Source organism: Pseudophryne corroboree, chromosome 3 (genome assembly GCF_028390025.1).
Source record: "Pseudophryne corroboree isolate aPseCor3 chromosome 3, aPseCor3.hap2, whole genome shotgun sequence".
Lineage (NCBI taxonomy): Eukaryota > Metazoa > Chordata > Amphibia > Anura > Myobatrachidae > Pseudophryne > Pseudophryne corroboree.
The window spans coordinates 90,422,874-90,437,270 of record NC_086446.1 but is presented as its reverse complement, the minus strand read 5'-3'; the positions used below and the strand labels follow the sequence as shown (position 1 = coordinate 90,437,270).

The 14,397-nt window shown below is 48.5% G+C and overlaps 1 protein-coding gene across 1 annotated transcript; it reads right to left on the bottom strand.

Annotated features, from left to right (window-relative positions):
• Positions 1 to 6,630: 6,630 nt before the first annotated feature.
• LOC135054831 (serine/arginine repetitive matrix protein 1-like) lies at positions 6,631 to 10,237 on the bottom strand. Its single transcript, XM_063958215.1, has 6 exons — positions 10,018 to 10,237; positions 9,330 to 9,849; positions 8,749 to 9,255; positions 8,536 to 8,661; positions 7,379 to 8,460; positions 6,631 to 6,744 (listed from the first exon to the last, which is right to left on the bottom strand). The coding sequence occupies exons 1-5, from the start codon at positions 10,216 to 10,218 to the stop codon at positions 7,775 to 7,777; spliced, it is 2,040 nt and encodes a 679-aa protein (XP_063814285.1). The 5' UTR covers positions 10,219 to 10,237; the 3' UTR covers positions 6,631 to 6,744; positions 7,379 to 7,774.
• Between the last annotated feature and the right edge of the window lie 4,160 nt (positions 10,238 to 14,397).

The following is a 14,397-nucleotide window of genomic DNA, read 5'->3' as shown; positions in this document are numbered from 1 at the left end:
CCATCTTGAACTTGAACCCTTTCAGGTATATGTTCAGGGATTTTAAATTCAATATGGGTCCGACCGAACCGTCTGGTTTCGGGACTACAACATGGTCGAATAATAACCCCCTCCTTGTTGAAGGAGGGGAACCTTGACCACCACCTGTTGAAGATACAATTTATGAATTGCCGTTAACACTGTTTCCCTCTAGTGGGGGGAAGCCGGCAGGGCCGTCGGTGAGGGGGTATCTTCTCAAAGTCCAGCTTGTATCCCTGAGACACAATATCTATTGCCCAGGGATCTAACAGGGAGTGAACCCACTTGTGGCTGAACTTACGAAGGCGTGCCCTCACCGGGCCTAGCTCCGCCTGTGGAGCCCCAGCGACATGCGGTGGATTTTTGTAGAGGCCGGGGTGGACTGTTCCTGGGAACTAGCTGTGTTGTGCAACTTCTTTCCTCTGCCCCCGCCTCTGGCAAGAAAGGACGCACCTCGGACTTTCTTGTTTCTTTATTCGAAAGGCTGCATTTGATAATGTCGTGCTTTCCTAGGCTGTGCAGGAATATAAGGCAAAATATCAGAATTACCAGCTATAGCTGTGGAGACCAGGTCCGAGAACCCTTCTCCACACAATCCTCAGCCTTCCACGTGCCTCTTAAGTCGGCATCATCTGTCCATTGCATATTCTACAGGACACGTCAAGCAGAAATCGACATAGCTTTGACTCTAGGACCCAGTATACTCATGTCTCTTTGGGCATGTTTTATATATATATATATATACCTATCACTTAAGACAGCATCTTTAATATACACTGCTCAAAAAAATAAAGGGAACACTAAAATAACACATCCTAGATCTGAATGAATGAAATATTCTTATTAAATACTTTGTTCTTTACATAGTTGAATGTGCTGACAACAAAATCACACAAAAATTATCAATGGAAATCAAATTTATTAACCCATGGAGGTCTGGATTTGGAGTCACCCTCAAAATTAAAGTGGAAAAACACACTACAGGCTGATCCAACTTTGATGTAATGTCCTTAAAACAAGTCAAAATGAGGCTCAGTAGTGTGTGTGGTCTCCACGTGCCTGTATGACCTCCTTACAACGCCTGGGCATGCTCCTGATGAGGTGGCGGATGGTCTCCTGAGGGATCTCCTCCCAGACCTGGACTAAAGCATCCGCCAACTCCTGGACAGTCTGTGGTGCAACGTGGCGTTGGTGGATGGAGCGAGACATGATGTCCCAGATGTGCTCAATTGGATTCAGGTCTGGGGAACGGGCGGGCCAGTCCATAGCATCAATGCCTTCGTCTTGCAGGAACTGCTGACACACTCCAGCCACATGAGGTCTAGCATTATCTTGCATTAGGAGGAACCCAGGGCCAACCGCACCAGCATATGGTCTCACAAGGGGTCTGAGGATCTCATCTCGGTACCTAATGGCAGTCAGGCTACCTCTGGCGAGCACATGGAGGGCTGTGCGGCCCCCCAAAGAAATGCCACACCATTACTGACCCACTGCCAAACCGGTCATGCTGGAGGATGTTGCAGGCAGCAGAACGTTCTCCTTGGCGTCTCCAGACTCTGTCACGTCTGTCACATGTGCTCAGTGAGAACCTGCTTTCATCTGTGAAGAGCACAGGGCGCCAGTGGCGAATTTGCCAATCTTGGTGTTCTCTGGCAAATGCCAAACGTCCTGCACGGTGTTGGGCTGTAAGTACAACCCCCACCTGTGGACGTCGGGCCCTCATACCACCCTCATGGAGTCTGTTTCTGATCGTTTAAGTAGACACATGCACATTTGTGGCTTGCTGGAGGTAATTTTCAGGGCTCTGGCAGTGCTCCTCCTTTTCCTCCTTGCACAAAGGCGGAGGTAGCGGTCCTGCTGCTGGGTTGTTGCCCTCCTACGGCCTCCTCCACATCTCCTGATGTACTGGCCTGTCTCCTGGTAGCACCTCCATGCTCTGGACACTACGCTGACAGACACAGCAAACCTTCTTGCCACAGCTCGCATTGATGTGCCATCCTGGATGAGCTGCACTACCTGAGCCACTTGTGTGGGTTGTAGGGAGGTCATACAGGCATGTGGAGGCCACACACACTACTGAGCCTCATTTTGACTTGTATTAAGGACATTACATCAAAGTTGGATCAGCCTGTAGTGTGTTTTTCCACTTTAATTTCGAGGGTGACTCCAAATCCAGACCTCCATGGGTTAATAAATTTGATTTCCATTGATAATTTTTGTGTGATTTTGTTGTCAGCACATTCAACTATGTAAAGAACAAAGTATTTAATAAGAATATTTCATTCATTCAGATCTAGGATGTGTCATTTTAGTGTTCCCTTTATTTTTTTGAGCAGTGTATATATATCTCTATATATACATATATATATATATATATATATGCATACTAGGGTCTCAATCTCTGCTGATAAGGTACCTGTCCACGCTGCCACAGCGCTATAAACCCATGCCGACACAATCGCCGGTCTGAGTAGTATACTAGAATGTGCACGCTATCTGCAGGATCCCTGAGAATAGCTAGTGCTACCTTCTGCCCTAGGGCAAGATTCCCATCACATCCTGGCCCTAGTGGGGAAAGGATACTGCTTGAGAATCTTTTGTGGGAAGCTGCAGTCTATTGTCTGGAGATTCCCGCTCTTTTTCCTGATGAGAGGAGGGAAATTTACGTCAGCTTTCTTCCCCTTAACATGTGTACCCTTGTGTCAGGGACAGATGAGTCATCAGTGATATGCAAATCATCTTTTATTACAATAATCATATATTGAATACCTTTCAGCCATCTTGGCTTGTAACTTTGCATTATCGTAGTCGACACTGGAGTCAAACTCCGTGTCGATATCAGTGTTTATTATTTTGGATAGTGAGCATTGTGAGACTCTGGGGTATATGCAATAGCGGGCGAATTTCAAAAAAAGGCGAATTCCGGAACGTTTTCGCCTCAAAAAATCAATTCGCCTATGCAGTGCAGTACTTTTTCGCAAAAAAACGGACCGTCAAAATTCGCCTTTTCTCAATTCGCCTTTTTCCGCATTCGCCTTTTCTGCAATGGTACAGATGCTGCAATTCGCCTCCAGCATATTCAATTCAAGTTTGGAAATTCGCCTGCAGTGCTTTTAGACAGCAAATTCGCGATTTTCAATCCGCCACACTTTGGAGGGTGAAAACAAATAAAAAAATTTTAAACATGTTTTTTTTTGTGTTTTTTTTTTTTGGAATAGCAGATCTATTTATATTAGAAGGGATTAGGTACTTTTTTTTTGGGGGGGGGAGGCACAAATATTATTTATATATTTTTTAAAATAATTTTTTTTTTTTTTTTTTTTTTTAATTGCTGGAACGGTAAAATCAGGAAAAAAAATGGCGTGGGGTCCCCCCTCCAAAGCATAACCAGCCTCGGGCTCATTGAGCTGGTCCTGGTTCTAAAAATGCGGGGGAAAAATTGACAGGGGATCCCCCGTATTTTTAAAACCAGCACCGGGCTCTGCGCCTGATGCTGGTGCCAAAAATACGGGGGACAAAACGAGTAGGGGTCCCCCGTATTTTTAACACCAGCATCGGGCTCCACTAGCTGGACAGATAATGCCACAGCCGGGGGTCACTTTTATGCCGTGCCCTGCGGCCGTGGCATTAAATATCCAACTAGTCACCCCTGGCCGGGGTACCCTGGGGGAGTGGGGACCCCTTCAATCAAGGGGTCCCCCCCCCCCCAGCCACCCAAGGGCCAGGGGTGAAGCCCGAGGCTGTCCCCCCCCCATCCAATGGGCTGCGGATGGGGGGGCTGATAGCCTTTGTGATAAAAAAAAGATATTGTTTTTTCCATTAGTACTACAAGTCCCAGCAAGCCTCCCCCGCAAGCTGGTACTTGGAGAACCACAAGTACCAGCATGCGGGAGAAGAACGGGCCCGCTGGTACCTGTAGTACTACTGGAAAAAAAATACCCAAATAAAAACAGGACACACACACCGTCGACAGTAAAACTTTATTTCATACACCGACACACATACTTACCTGTGTTGACACGCCGACTGCAACGATCACCGACGATCCGAGGGTACCTGTCAAAAAATTATACTCACCTTCCAGCGTCCAGAGGTCCAGGTCCAGAGGTAAATCCACGTACTTTGTAAAAAAAAAAAAAACGATCACCGAGCCATACCGGACTAGAAAGGGGTCCAATGTTTTCACATTACACTCCTTTCTCCCGAATGCCGGGACATCACGTGACTCCTGTCACTGATGTCCCTTCAGCCAATCAGGAAGCGCTACTGCCGTGGCGCTCACCTGATTGGTTGGACGCCGTCTGTACTCTGACAGCGCCTCGCAAAGCCGCTCCATTACTTTCAATGGTGGGAACTTAGCGGCTAGCGGTGAGGTCACCCGCCGGTCAGCGGCTGACCGGCGGGTGACCTCACCGCTAGCCGCTAAGTTCCCACCATTGAATATAATGGAGGGAGCTGTGCGATGCGCTGTCACAGCGATCAGCCAATCAGGTGAGCGCAACGAAGTTGCGCTTCCTGATTGGCTTAGAGACCTGTCAGTGACAGCTGTCACTGACAGGTCTTATTCGTGGAAAGGTGTCCCATGTGTCAGCATGGGACCCCTTTCAGTCCGTTTTTGGTGCGGGTAAATGCGTTTTATTTTTTTGCCAAGTACGTGGATTTATCTCTGGACCCTGGTTAAGGTGAGTATATTGAACTTTGCTTTTCAGGTATCCGTGGATTCTACAGGGAGAAGAGGACCGATGTCGGCGTGTGAACATAGGTAAGTATGTGTGTGTCGGTAGTGTGAAATAAAGTTTTACTGTCGACGGTGTGTGTGTCCTGTTTTTATTTGGGTATTTTTTTTCCAGTAGTACTACAGGTACCAGCGGGCCCGTTCTTCTCCCGCATGCTGGTACTTGTGGTTCTCCAAGTACCAGCTTGCGGGGGAGGCTTGCTGGGACTTGTAGTACTAATGGAAAAAACAATATCTTTTTTTTTATCACAAAGGCTATCAGCCCCCCCATCCGCAGCCCATTGGATGGGGGGGGACAGCCTCGGGCTTCACCCCTGGCCCTTGGGTGGCTGGGGGGGGGGGGACCCCTTGATTGAAGGGGTCCCCACTCCCCCAGGGTACCCCGGCCAGGGGTGACTAGTTGGATATTTAATGCCACGGCCGCAGGGCACGGCATAAAAGTGACCCCCGGCTGTGGCATTATCTGTCCAGCTAGTGGAGCCCGATGCTGGTGTTAAAAATACGGGGGACCCCTACTCGTTTTGTCCCCCGTATTTTTGGCACCAGCATCAGGCGCAGAGCCCGGTGCTGGTTTTAAAAATACGGGGGATCCCCTGTCAATTTTTCCCCCGCATTTTTAGAACCAGGACCAGCTCAATGAGCCCGAGGCTGGTTATGCTTTGGAGGGGGGACCCCACGTCATTTTTTTTTCCTGATTTTACCGTTCCAGCAATAAAAAAAAAAAAAAAAAATTTATTTTAAAAAATATATAAATAATATTTGTGCCTCCCCCCAAAAAAAAAAAAAGTTCCTAATCCCTTCTAATATAAATAGATCTGCTATTCCAAAAAAAAAAAAACACCAATAAAAACATGTTTAAAATTTGTCCCGGCATTTGGGAGAAAGGGGTCTGATGTGAAAACATTGGACCCCTTTCATTAGTCCGCTGGATCGGTGTGCGTTTTTTTGTTTTGCCAAGTACGTGGATTATCTCTCTGGACCTGGATGTACCTCTGGACGCTGGAAGGTGAGTATGATTTTTTGACAGGTACCCTCGGTTCGTCGGAGATCGTTGCAGTCGGCGTGTCAACACAGGTGAGATGGATTGCCCAGAACTCCCTTTGTCCAAAATCACCCTGGCATGTCCAAAGTGCAGCCCTCCGGCACTTGCGTCACTACACATCCAAACATTCCATGAAACAGCAATGCTGGTCAGGGAATGTTTGGATGTGTAGTGACGCAAGTGCTGGAGGTTTGCATTTGGACCCACTGTTCCCCGCTTGTGTTGTGTGGACTGTATGTACCTCTTCTTTCCAGTCCCAGGGTGACACTATTACCCACATCTGGTAGCTCATACTGTTCTCTTCCACAGGTCCTGCGTTGTATCTTCCCAAGTGGCGTGGATGTGAGGAGACACGACATTTCACCTGATGTTCCATGGGAGACCCTACTGGTGATGTGGACCTGACCCTCCGCCATGTAGCAGACAACCCCCTCAGGTGAGATGTATTGCCCAAAACTCCCTTATCCAAAATCACCCTGGCATGCCCAAAGTGCAGCCCTCCGGCACTTGCGTCACTACACATCCAAACATTCCATGAAACAGCAATGCTGGTCAGGGAATGTTTGGATGTGTAGTGACGCAAGTGCTGGAGGTTTGCATTTGGACCCACTGTTCCCCGCTTGTGTTGTGTGGACTGTATGTACCTCTTCTTTCCAGTCCCAGGGTGACACTATTACCCACATCTGGTAGCTCATACTGTTCTCTTCCACAGGTCCTGCGGTGTATCTTCCCAAGTGGCGTGGATGTGAAGAGACAGATCCCCTGATGTTCCCTGGGCAATCTACTTACATACAATTCAACTGCATTACAAATTTTAATAAAAACCACAGGAAACTTCTATTTTTAAAAGTTTATTGAAGAAAATTTTTTTTTAATAAAGTTTGAAAGTTAATTAAAACAAAAAAGTAGTTTGTTCTTCTTTACATTCTTTTCTTGTGTATATAGATATCTGTGGGGAAAAGAAAAAAAAGTATATTAAAGTAAAAACACACTAAATTCATGTTCATTTTTTTCCAATTAAAATTTGTGGAACAACACATCCCAGCATGAGTCATTGCTGGGCGGTGTTGTTCTACAAAGGCATGCGGTTCAAAGTGAAAGAATGTCGTCAGTGGTCTAGCACTTTGACATGCTAACATTTGTGGAACAACACAGCCCAGCATGAGCCATTGCTGGGCGGTGTTGTTCTACAAAGGCATGCGGTTCAAAGTGAAAGAATGTCGTCAGTGGTCTAGCACTTTGACATGCTAACATTTGTGGAACAACACAGCCCAGCATGAGCCATTGCTGGGCGGTGTTGTTCTACAAAGGCATGCGGTTCAAAGTGAAAGAATGTCGTCAGTGGTCTAGCACTTTGACATGCTAACATTTGTGGAACAACACAGCCCAGCATGAGCCATTGCTGGGCGGTGTTGTTCTACAAAGGCATGCGGTTCAAAGTGAAAGAGTGTCGTCAGTGGTCAGCACTTTGACATGCTAACATTTGTGGAACAACACAGCCCAGCATGAGCCATTGCTGGGCGGTGTTGTTCTACAAAGGCATGCGGTTCAAAGTTTCTTGAATTAAACATGGTTCTACTCACCTTGGTACGCTCAACACAATCTTATGCCGTCCACTTCATTTTTCCTCACAAATCCTATGAATAAGTCAAAAACACAGACTAGTGAATAGTAAATTCACACAATGAAAGTCTACTGTACATCATTACAAAAAGGATTTTTTGAAGAAAAAGGGGGTATCAGAATAGCTCTTTGGCCCATCATACATGTAGCCGCAAGGAGCTTTCATCCGTTACCACACGCGCCCGCATACATGCCCGCGCATGTATGCCTACACAAAGCTCCTTGGTAGTACCCGGTCACGGGTGGGGAAGCCCAACAAAGAAAAAACAATAGTAAGAAAAACAACAAACTAATGGGAGGGGAAGACAGGGATACATGAAAAACATTTAAAATAAAATAAAATAATACGACCGGGTTTATGGTGGAAGTCTGTCCGGATCCTCTTCTTCCCCCTGATAGGGCGTGGATGTCCTGGGAGGCTGGGGAGTATGTCGACTGGCCCTCGGTGCCCATGCTGCTGAAGAATGTGCGGCTGGTGGTGGAGGCATCTGGGGGGTGGGGTACATCCCTGTATATCCCTGGTACATCTGTGACTGACTGTACTGGGATGGGACTTGAGGAAGGGTACGATGCGTCCTTGTGGCTTGAGACGGCGGATATGGTGGATCACCAGCGTGTTGATGAGCTGGTACTGGGAGCTTATCATAGATCATCTGCAGTGTGGTTGCGATGAGCTGTTGGCTGGAAGAGGAGTGTCGATGACTATCCGACATGTTCTTATTGCTTTCTGCCAAACATGTGGTTTTTTCCACAAGCTTGACCAAGGAATCGGACATGATGTTAAGTATGTTCCTATTCTCCCTACGATCTTCAATTATGATCTGTAGTATTGTGGCCGTGCTGTCGGAAATAGTCTTCTGCAGTTCATGCAGATTGTTGGACATTTTCTCCATTGTCCTCTCAATGTTGTCCAGTCTGCTTCCCACAACATTTGTGTATGTATCCTGGCGTGTCCCAATCTCTGATGCCAGGGTGTGAACCCTCTGAACAGTTGAGGGATTCTGCCCTTCCTGGATGTCTGCCACCACATTCATTTGGGCAGCTGAAAAGAAAATTAGACAATATTATCCACATTCATCATACATTTTTTGGAAGGTTCACAATTCAATTTACTCACGCAGGGATGTAGCAACTGGATCATCCTGCACTTCCACCTCGTCATCCTCTGACGACCCCTGTAGGAGATCCGGCCTGAAGTACGAACCAATCCCCGAAGCTAGTCCGCTGCTGGTTCGTGGCACCACTGTTTGCAAAATAAATTTTGGAAAAGTTGATAAACTTTACACAACTACTGCCCCCCCCCCCCCCCACACAAAAAAAACAAACAAACCTTCTCCATCCTGTGATGCCGCTGCTCCAGGAGCTCCACTTGTCCTCGTTTCGGAAGACTTTTCAAGGGTCTGGCTGGATACATCTGCACGGCTGTCCTCAAACCCAAGAAAAGTTTCGTCAGTTAACCCTGTAGACTCAAACAGATCGAGTGATGGGTCCACAAGGGTTGTGTCTTGAGGCTCTTCAGTCACAGTCCCAGAGCTCCTGGAGAGACGACGATCTGGTGATGGCCTGCGCGCAGGAGCTGTAGTTTGGCGCCCATCTTGTGGTGTGGTCGCCGACGGTGTCTGGTGCACAGGTGATAGTCTGTGCACTGATGTCGTCTGGTGCACAGGTGACCAACTGCGCGATGACGAACTGTGGCGCACAGGTGACGATCTGTGTGCTCGCGATGCTTGCGGCGCAGTTGATGGTCCGCGCGCTGCTGCCGATGCCTGCTGCACAGGTAACGGTCCGTGCGCTGGCGATGTCCTGTGCGCAGGTGATGTCCTCTGGGCAGGTCTGTCTGAAAAAAAAAAAACACATTAGCACATACAAAAATTTTAAAGGGAACTACAGCTCATGTGAATGTATTCTTACCATCAGACCTCCTTTTGGACGGCTGGTCTCCCGCCTTCCTCCGTCTTCTGGGCGGTTCTTCCTCCTCGAGAAAGCCAGCAGGACGGCTGGAGTCCACACCTCCGCGAACTCCTTCGACCATGGCAGGGTTCAAGCGCCTTCTAATAACGTTCTCCCAGGGTAGCCACTTCAAATTGAGAGCCGGGCCACCTCCCGTAGCTGTCTCATGTCGGCGCTGAATCCCCATCTTCTTCTTGGTCTGTCTGCGGCAATCACTGTACCGCTTCAAGCAATTTTGGGTGCTCCGACGGTTTCCAGAAATTGCAGTTACTTGACTGGCGATGGATTCCCAGATGTTCCGCTTTACCTTAAATGCTGTTTTCTGTGCCCTTGATCCATACAAAACGTCGTAGGACCTGTCGACGCAATCCACTAGGACACAGTTTTCCGCCTCAGTGTATCTGGGTCCACGCGGCTTTTTCTGTCCTGCTTCTTCACCAGAGGCTTCCTCCTCCGACTGCTCCTCTGGCTGGCTTCTTGCCTTTAGGGATTAAAAAAAATAAAAATAAATTTTATTAAGATCGGTATGTACCTGTGAGTGTCAGTATCCCTGGCATTGCGCACCTATTACAGTAGGTGTGCATGGCATTGCACAAACTACAGTGGGTAAAGTTTGATGCTATTTGTGTCTGCAGGTGTGGTTAAGTACCTTTTTACTAGGCTTTTTCTTGGACTTCTCATGGGCCCTTGACGACCGCGGCTGGTCACTAGATGCCTGGTCGGTCGCATCCGCCTCCTGGGTTGGCTCCCACTCCTCATTGCTTTGCAGGGATAGATCCGAGGGGGTGGGGGAAGGGGCGGATCGGGTTTGTTTGTCCCTTGACATCTCTGTTATAAAAAAAAAATACATACATGTATAAATGGCTGACCCTCACAAAATGGCTGCCCCTTACAAAATGGCTGCCCCTCACAAAATGTCGACCAGGCTGTCGACTAAACTTGCTCCAAATCACCCCAAAATGGCCAGAAAGCATCCCTGCACACTCAGGAGGCACCCCACAGCAAAATTAAGCGGGAAAACACATGTTTGCAAAACAGTCAGCAGCACATGTCGACCTGGCTGTCGACTAAACTTGCTCCAAATCACCCCAAAATGGCCAGAAAGCATCCCTGCACACTCAGGAGGCACCCCACAGCAAAATTAGGCGGGAAAACACATGTTTGCAAAACAGTCAGCAGCACATGTCGACCAGGCTGTCGACTAAACTTGCTCCAAATCACCCCAAAATGGCCAGAAAGCATCCCTGCACACTCAGGAGTCACCCCACAGCAAAATTAGGCGGGAAAACACATGTTTGCAAAACAGTCAGCAGCACATGTCGACCTGGCTGTCGACTAAACTTGCTCCAAATCACCCCAAAATGGCCAGAAAGCATCCCTGCACACTCAGGAGGCACCCCACAGCAAAATTAGGCGGGAAAACACATGTTTGCAAAACAGTCAGCAGCACATGTCGACCTGGCTGTCGACTAAACTTGCTCCAAATCACCCCAAAATGGCCAGAAAGCATCCCTGCACACTCAGGAGGCACCCCACAGCAAAATTAGGCGGGAAAACACATGTTTGCAAAACAGTCAGCAGCACATGTCGACCAGGCTGTCGACTAAACTTGCTCCAAATCACCCCAAAATGGCCAGAAAGCATCCCTGCACACTCAGGAGTCACCCCACAGCAAAATTAGGCGGGAAAACACATGTTTGCAAAACAGTCAGCAGCACATGTCGACCTGGCTGTCGACTAAACTTGCTCCAAATCACCCCAAAATGGCCAGAAAGCATCCCTGCACACTCAGGAGGCACCCCACAGCAAAATTAGGCGGGAAAACACATGTTTGCAAAACAGTCAGCAGCACATGTCGACCTGGCTGTCGACTAAACTTGCTCCAAATCACCCCAAAATGGCCAGAAAGCATCCCTGCACACTCAGGAGGCACCCCACAGCAAAATTAGGCGGGAAAACACATGTTTGCAAAACAGTCAGCAGCACATGTCGACCAGGCTGTCGACTAAACTTGCTCCAAATCACCCCAAAATGGCCAGAAAGCATCCCTGCACACTCAGGAGTCACCCCACAGCAAAATTAGGCGGGAAAACACATGTTTGCAAAACAGTCAGCAGCACATGTCGACCTGGCTGTCGACTAAACTTGCTCCAAATCACCCCAAAATGGCCAGAAAGCATCCCTGCACACTCAGGAGGCACCCCACAGCAAAATTAGGCGGGAAAACACATGTTTGCAAAACAGTCAGCAGCACATGTCGACCTGGCTGTCGACTAAACTTGCTCCAAATCACCCCAAAATGGCCAGAAAGCATCCCTGCACACTCAGGAGGCACCCCACAGCAAAATTAGGCGGGAAAACACATGTTTGCAAAACAGTCAGCAGCACATGTCGACCAGGCTGTCGACTAAACTTGCTCCAAATCACCCCAAAATGGCCAGAAAGCATCCCAACACACTCAGGGGGTACACCAATGCTAATAGAAGACCCAAAAAAGTCAATTAAAGAAAAAAAAAAAACGTGAAAAACTACCCCAAAACACAAGTCTCCCCCTAAAAATGCAGCAACACAAGCAAGGGGCTATACACATACCTGCACACATACACAAACACCCCATGTACACCTCATGGCAACCCCCACTACACAAACACATACATACATGCAACACCAGACACACATGTGGTACTTACCTACAACTGTAGTAAAAGCTCCTAAAATGGCTCTGCTCCGGGGTAACAGGAATCCTCCTGACTGTCCTGGAATAAAGCCTGCTGGGGTGTCCAAAGATATCCACAGCAAACAACCAAATTGCTAGCTCTGCACCTCCTCACACCTCTCTGCAGGTTCACAAAATGGCTGCAGAGCACATGCAACAAACAAGCCCTAATATAGTGCTGCTTTGGAAGGGAAGGCGAATTCAGTACGCCCACTGCTCGCCGATTGGCCGGAATCCGCCTGCGGGAGGGGCGAATCAGTTTTTCATTGAATATTGCGAATTCAGGGTCCCGGCGACAGGGCTGCGGCTGGCGATAGCGGGCGAATCATACAGAGGCGGATCTAATGACGCGATTCGCCCGCTATTGCATATACCTGTCTGAAGGTCTCTGTGACATAGGGACAGACAAGGGTAGATTTCCTGTCTGTTCTCTAATCTTTTGTGCAATAAATTCACCTCAGCTCTTACACATATCCAAACAGGTGTCGGCGTTGTCGACGGAGACACCCTCTCACACACAAATTTGCTCTATCTCCTCCTTAGGGGAGCCTTTTACCTCAGACATGTCGACACACACGTACTGGCACACCACACACGCAGGGGATGCTCTATTTGAAGACAGTTCCCCCACAAGGCCCTTTGGAGAGACAGAGAGAGAGTATGCCAGCACACACCCCAGCGCTATATGACCAAGGAATCACACAGTAACTTAGTGTTCACCCAGTAGCTGCTGTATATATTGTTTTTACGCCAAATTTATGTGCCCCCCCTCTCTTTTTCACCCTCTCTATCGTGCAGGGGAGAGCCTGGGGAGCTTCCTCTCAGCGGATCTGTGGAGAGAAAATGGCGCTGGTGAGTGCTGAGGAAGAAGGCCCCGCCCCCTCAGCGGCGGGCTTCTCCCGCGATTTTGTGTAAAATTAATGGCGGGGGCTCATGCATATAACAGTGTCCAACTGTATATATGCTGCTTTTGCCAGGAGGTACTTAATTGCTGCCCAGGGCGCGCCCCCCCCCCCCCTGCACCCTGCACCCTACAGTGACCGGAGTGTGTGGGTGTAATGCGGGAGCAATGGCGCACATCTGCAGTGCTGTGCGCTACCTCATGTGAAGACAGGAGTCTTCTACCGCCGATTTCGATGTCTTCTTGCTTCTGCCGGCCTTTGTCTTCTGGCTCTGCGAGGGGGACGGCGGCGCGGCTCCGGGAACGGACGACAAGGTCAGGTCTTATGTTCAATCCCTCTGGAGCTAATGGTGTCCAGTAGCCTAAGAAGCGCAACCTAGCCGCAGTTAGTAGGTTTGCTTCTCTCCCCTCAGTCCCTCGTAGCAGAGAGTCTGTTGCCAGCAGAAGCTCTCTGAAAATAAAAAAAAAGCACCCAGCTCTGGCCGGGCACAGATTCTAACTGAGGTCTGGAGGAGGGGCATAGAGGGAGGAGCCAGTGCACACCAGTAGTACTAAATCTTTCTTAGAGTGCCCAGTCTCCTGCGGAGCCCGTCTATTCCCCATGGTCCTTACGGAGTCCCCAGCATCCACTAGGACGTTAGAGAAAAGGGGGACTGGCTGCCGTAATGTATAAAAAGGGGGACTGTCTGCCGTAATGTGTAAAAGGGGCTCTACCTGGTGTAGTGGCGCTACTGTGCAGCGTAATTTGAATAATGGAGACTACTGTGCACCGTAGTATGAATTGCTATTATTTTGTGGCCACGCCCCTTTTTCATGAAGCCACGCCCCTATATATTTTACGCGCGCCTACGGCACGCACTGCCCCTATCTTGCATGGAGGGCCGCCAATGTCGTTTCTTGCACACAGTGCTAAAATGCCTAGTTACGGCACTGTAGTAAAGTGATGGGCCACCTCAGTATCTGCCTGCTGCTTCATCTTGTCCTGCCCCCCCTCCCTGCCTGCTACTTTGTCCCGCTCTGTCCATCCGTGCCCCCCTTTTCCATACCAATCTGTCCCAAGGACATTTCATTCTGCCCCTGAAGTGTATTAAGATCTCCATCAGTGCTTTACGCTTAAGTATAAGACTGTAACATAGCATGTGAGCAGCAGTTCTTAGTACAAGTGAAATGTAAGATGAAGTTGCCTATGTAGAATGGGAATTATTGGATGGCAATTTGGGAACGCTGCATTATTGACCCCTAGTGGCAGAGATCAGCAGAAGTGCGGCAGCTGAGGTTGTGTGATAGCTGAGGGAAGTAAGTCTTTAAATACAGAATTACAGATCAAAGCTGGTGTAATAGTGAGGTAGGTGTTAATACACATTAATGTACCTTTGTGCAGAAATGATGTCCTGTGTATAATTAGGGTATCA

Coding starts and splice junctions, on each gene's coding strand:
- LOC135054831 (XM_063958215.1), bottom strand. CDS start 10,218: ATGTATTTTTTTTTTATAACAGAGATGTCAAGGGACAAACAAACCCGA. Junction 9,256..9,329: donor GTCCAAAAGGAGGTCTGATG/GTAAGAATACAT, acceptor TTTTTTTTTCAG/ACAGACCTGCCCAGAGGACA. Junction 8,662..8,748: donor GGCATCACAGGATGGAGAAG/GTTTGTTTGTTT, acceptor TTTTGCAAACAG/TGGTGCCACGAACCAGCAGC.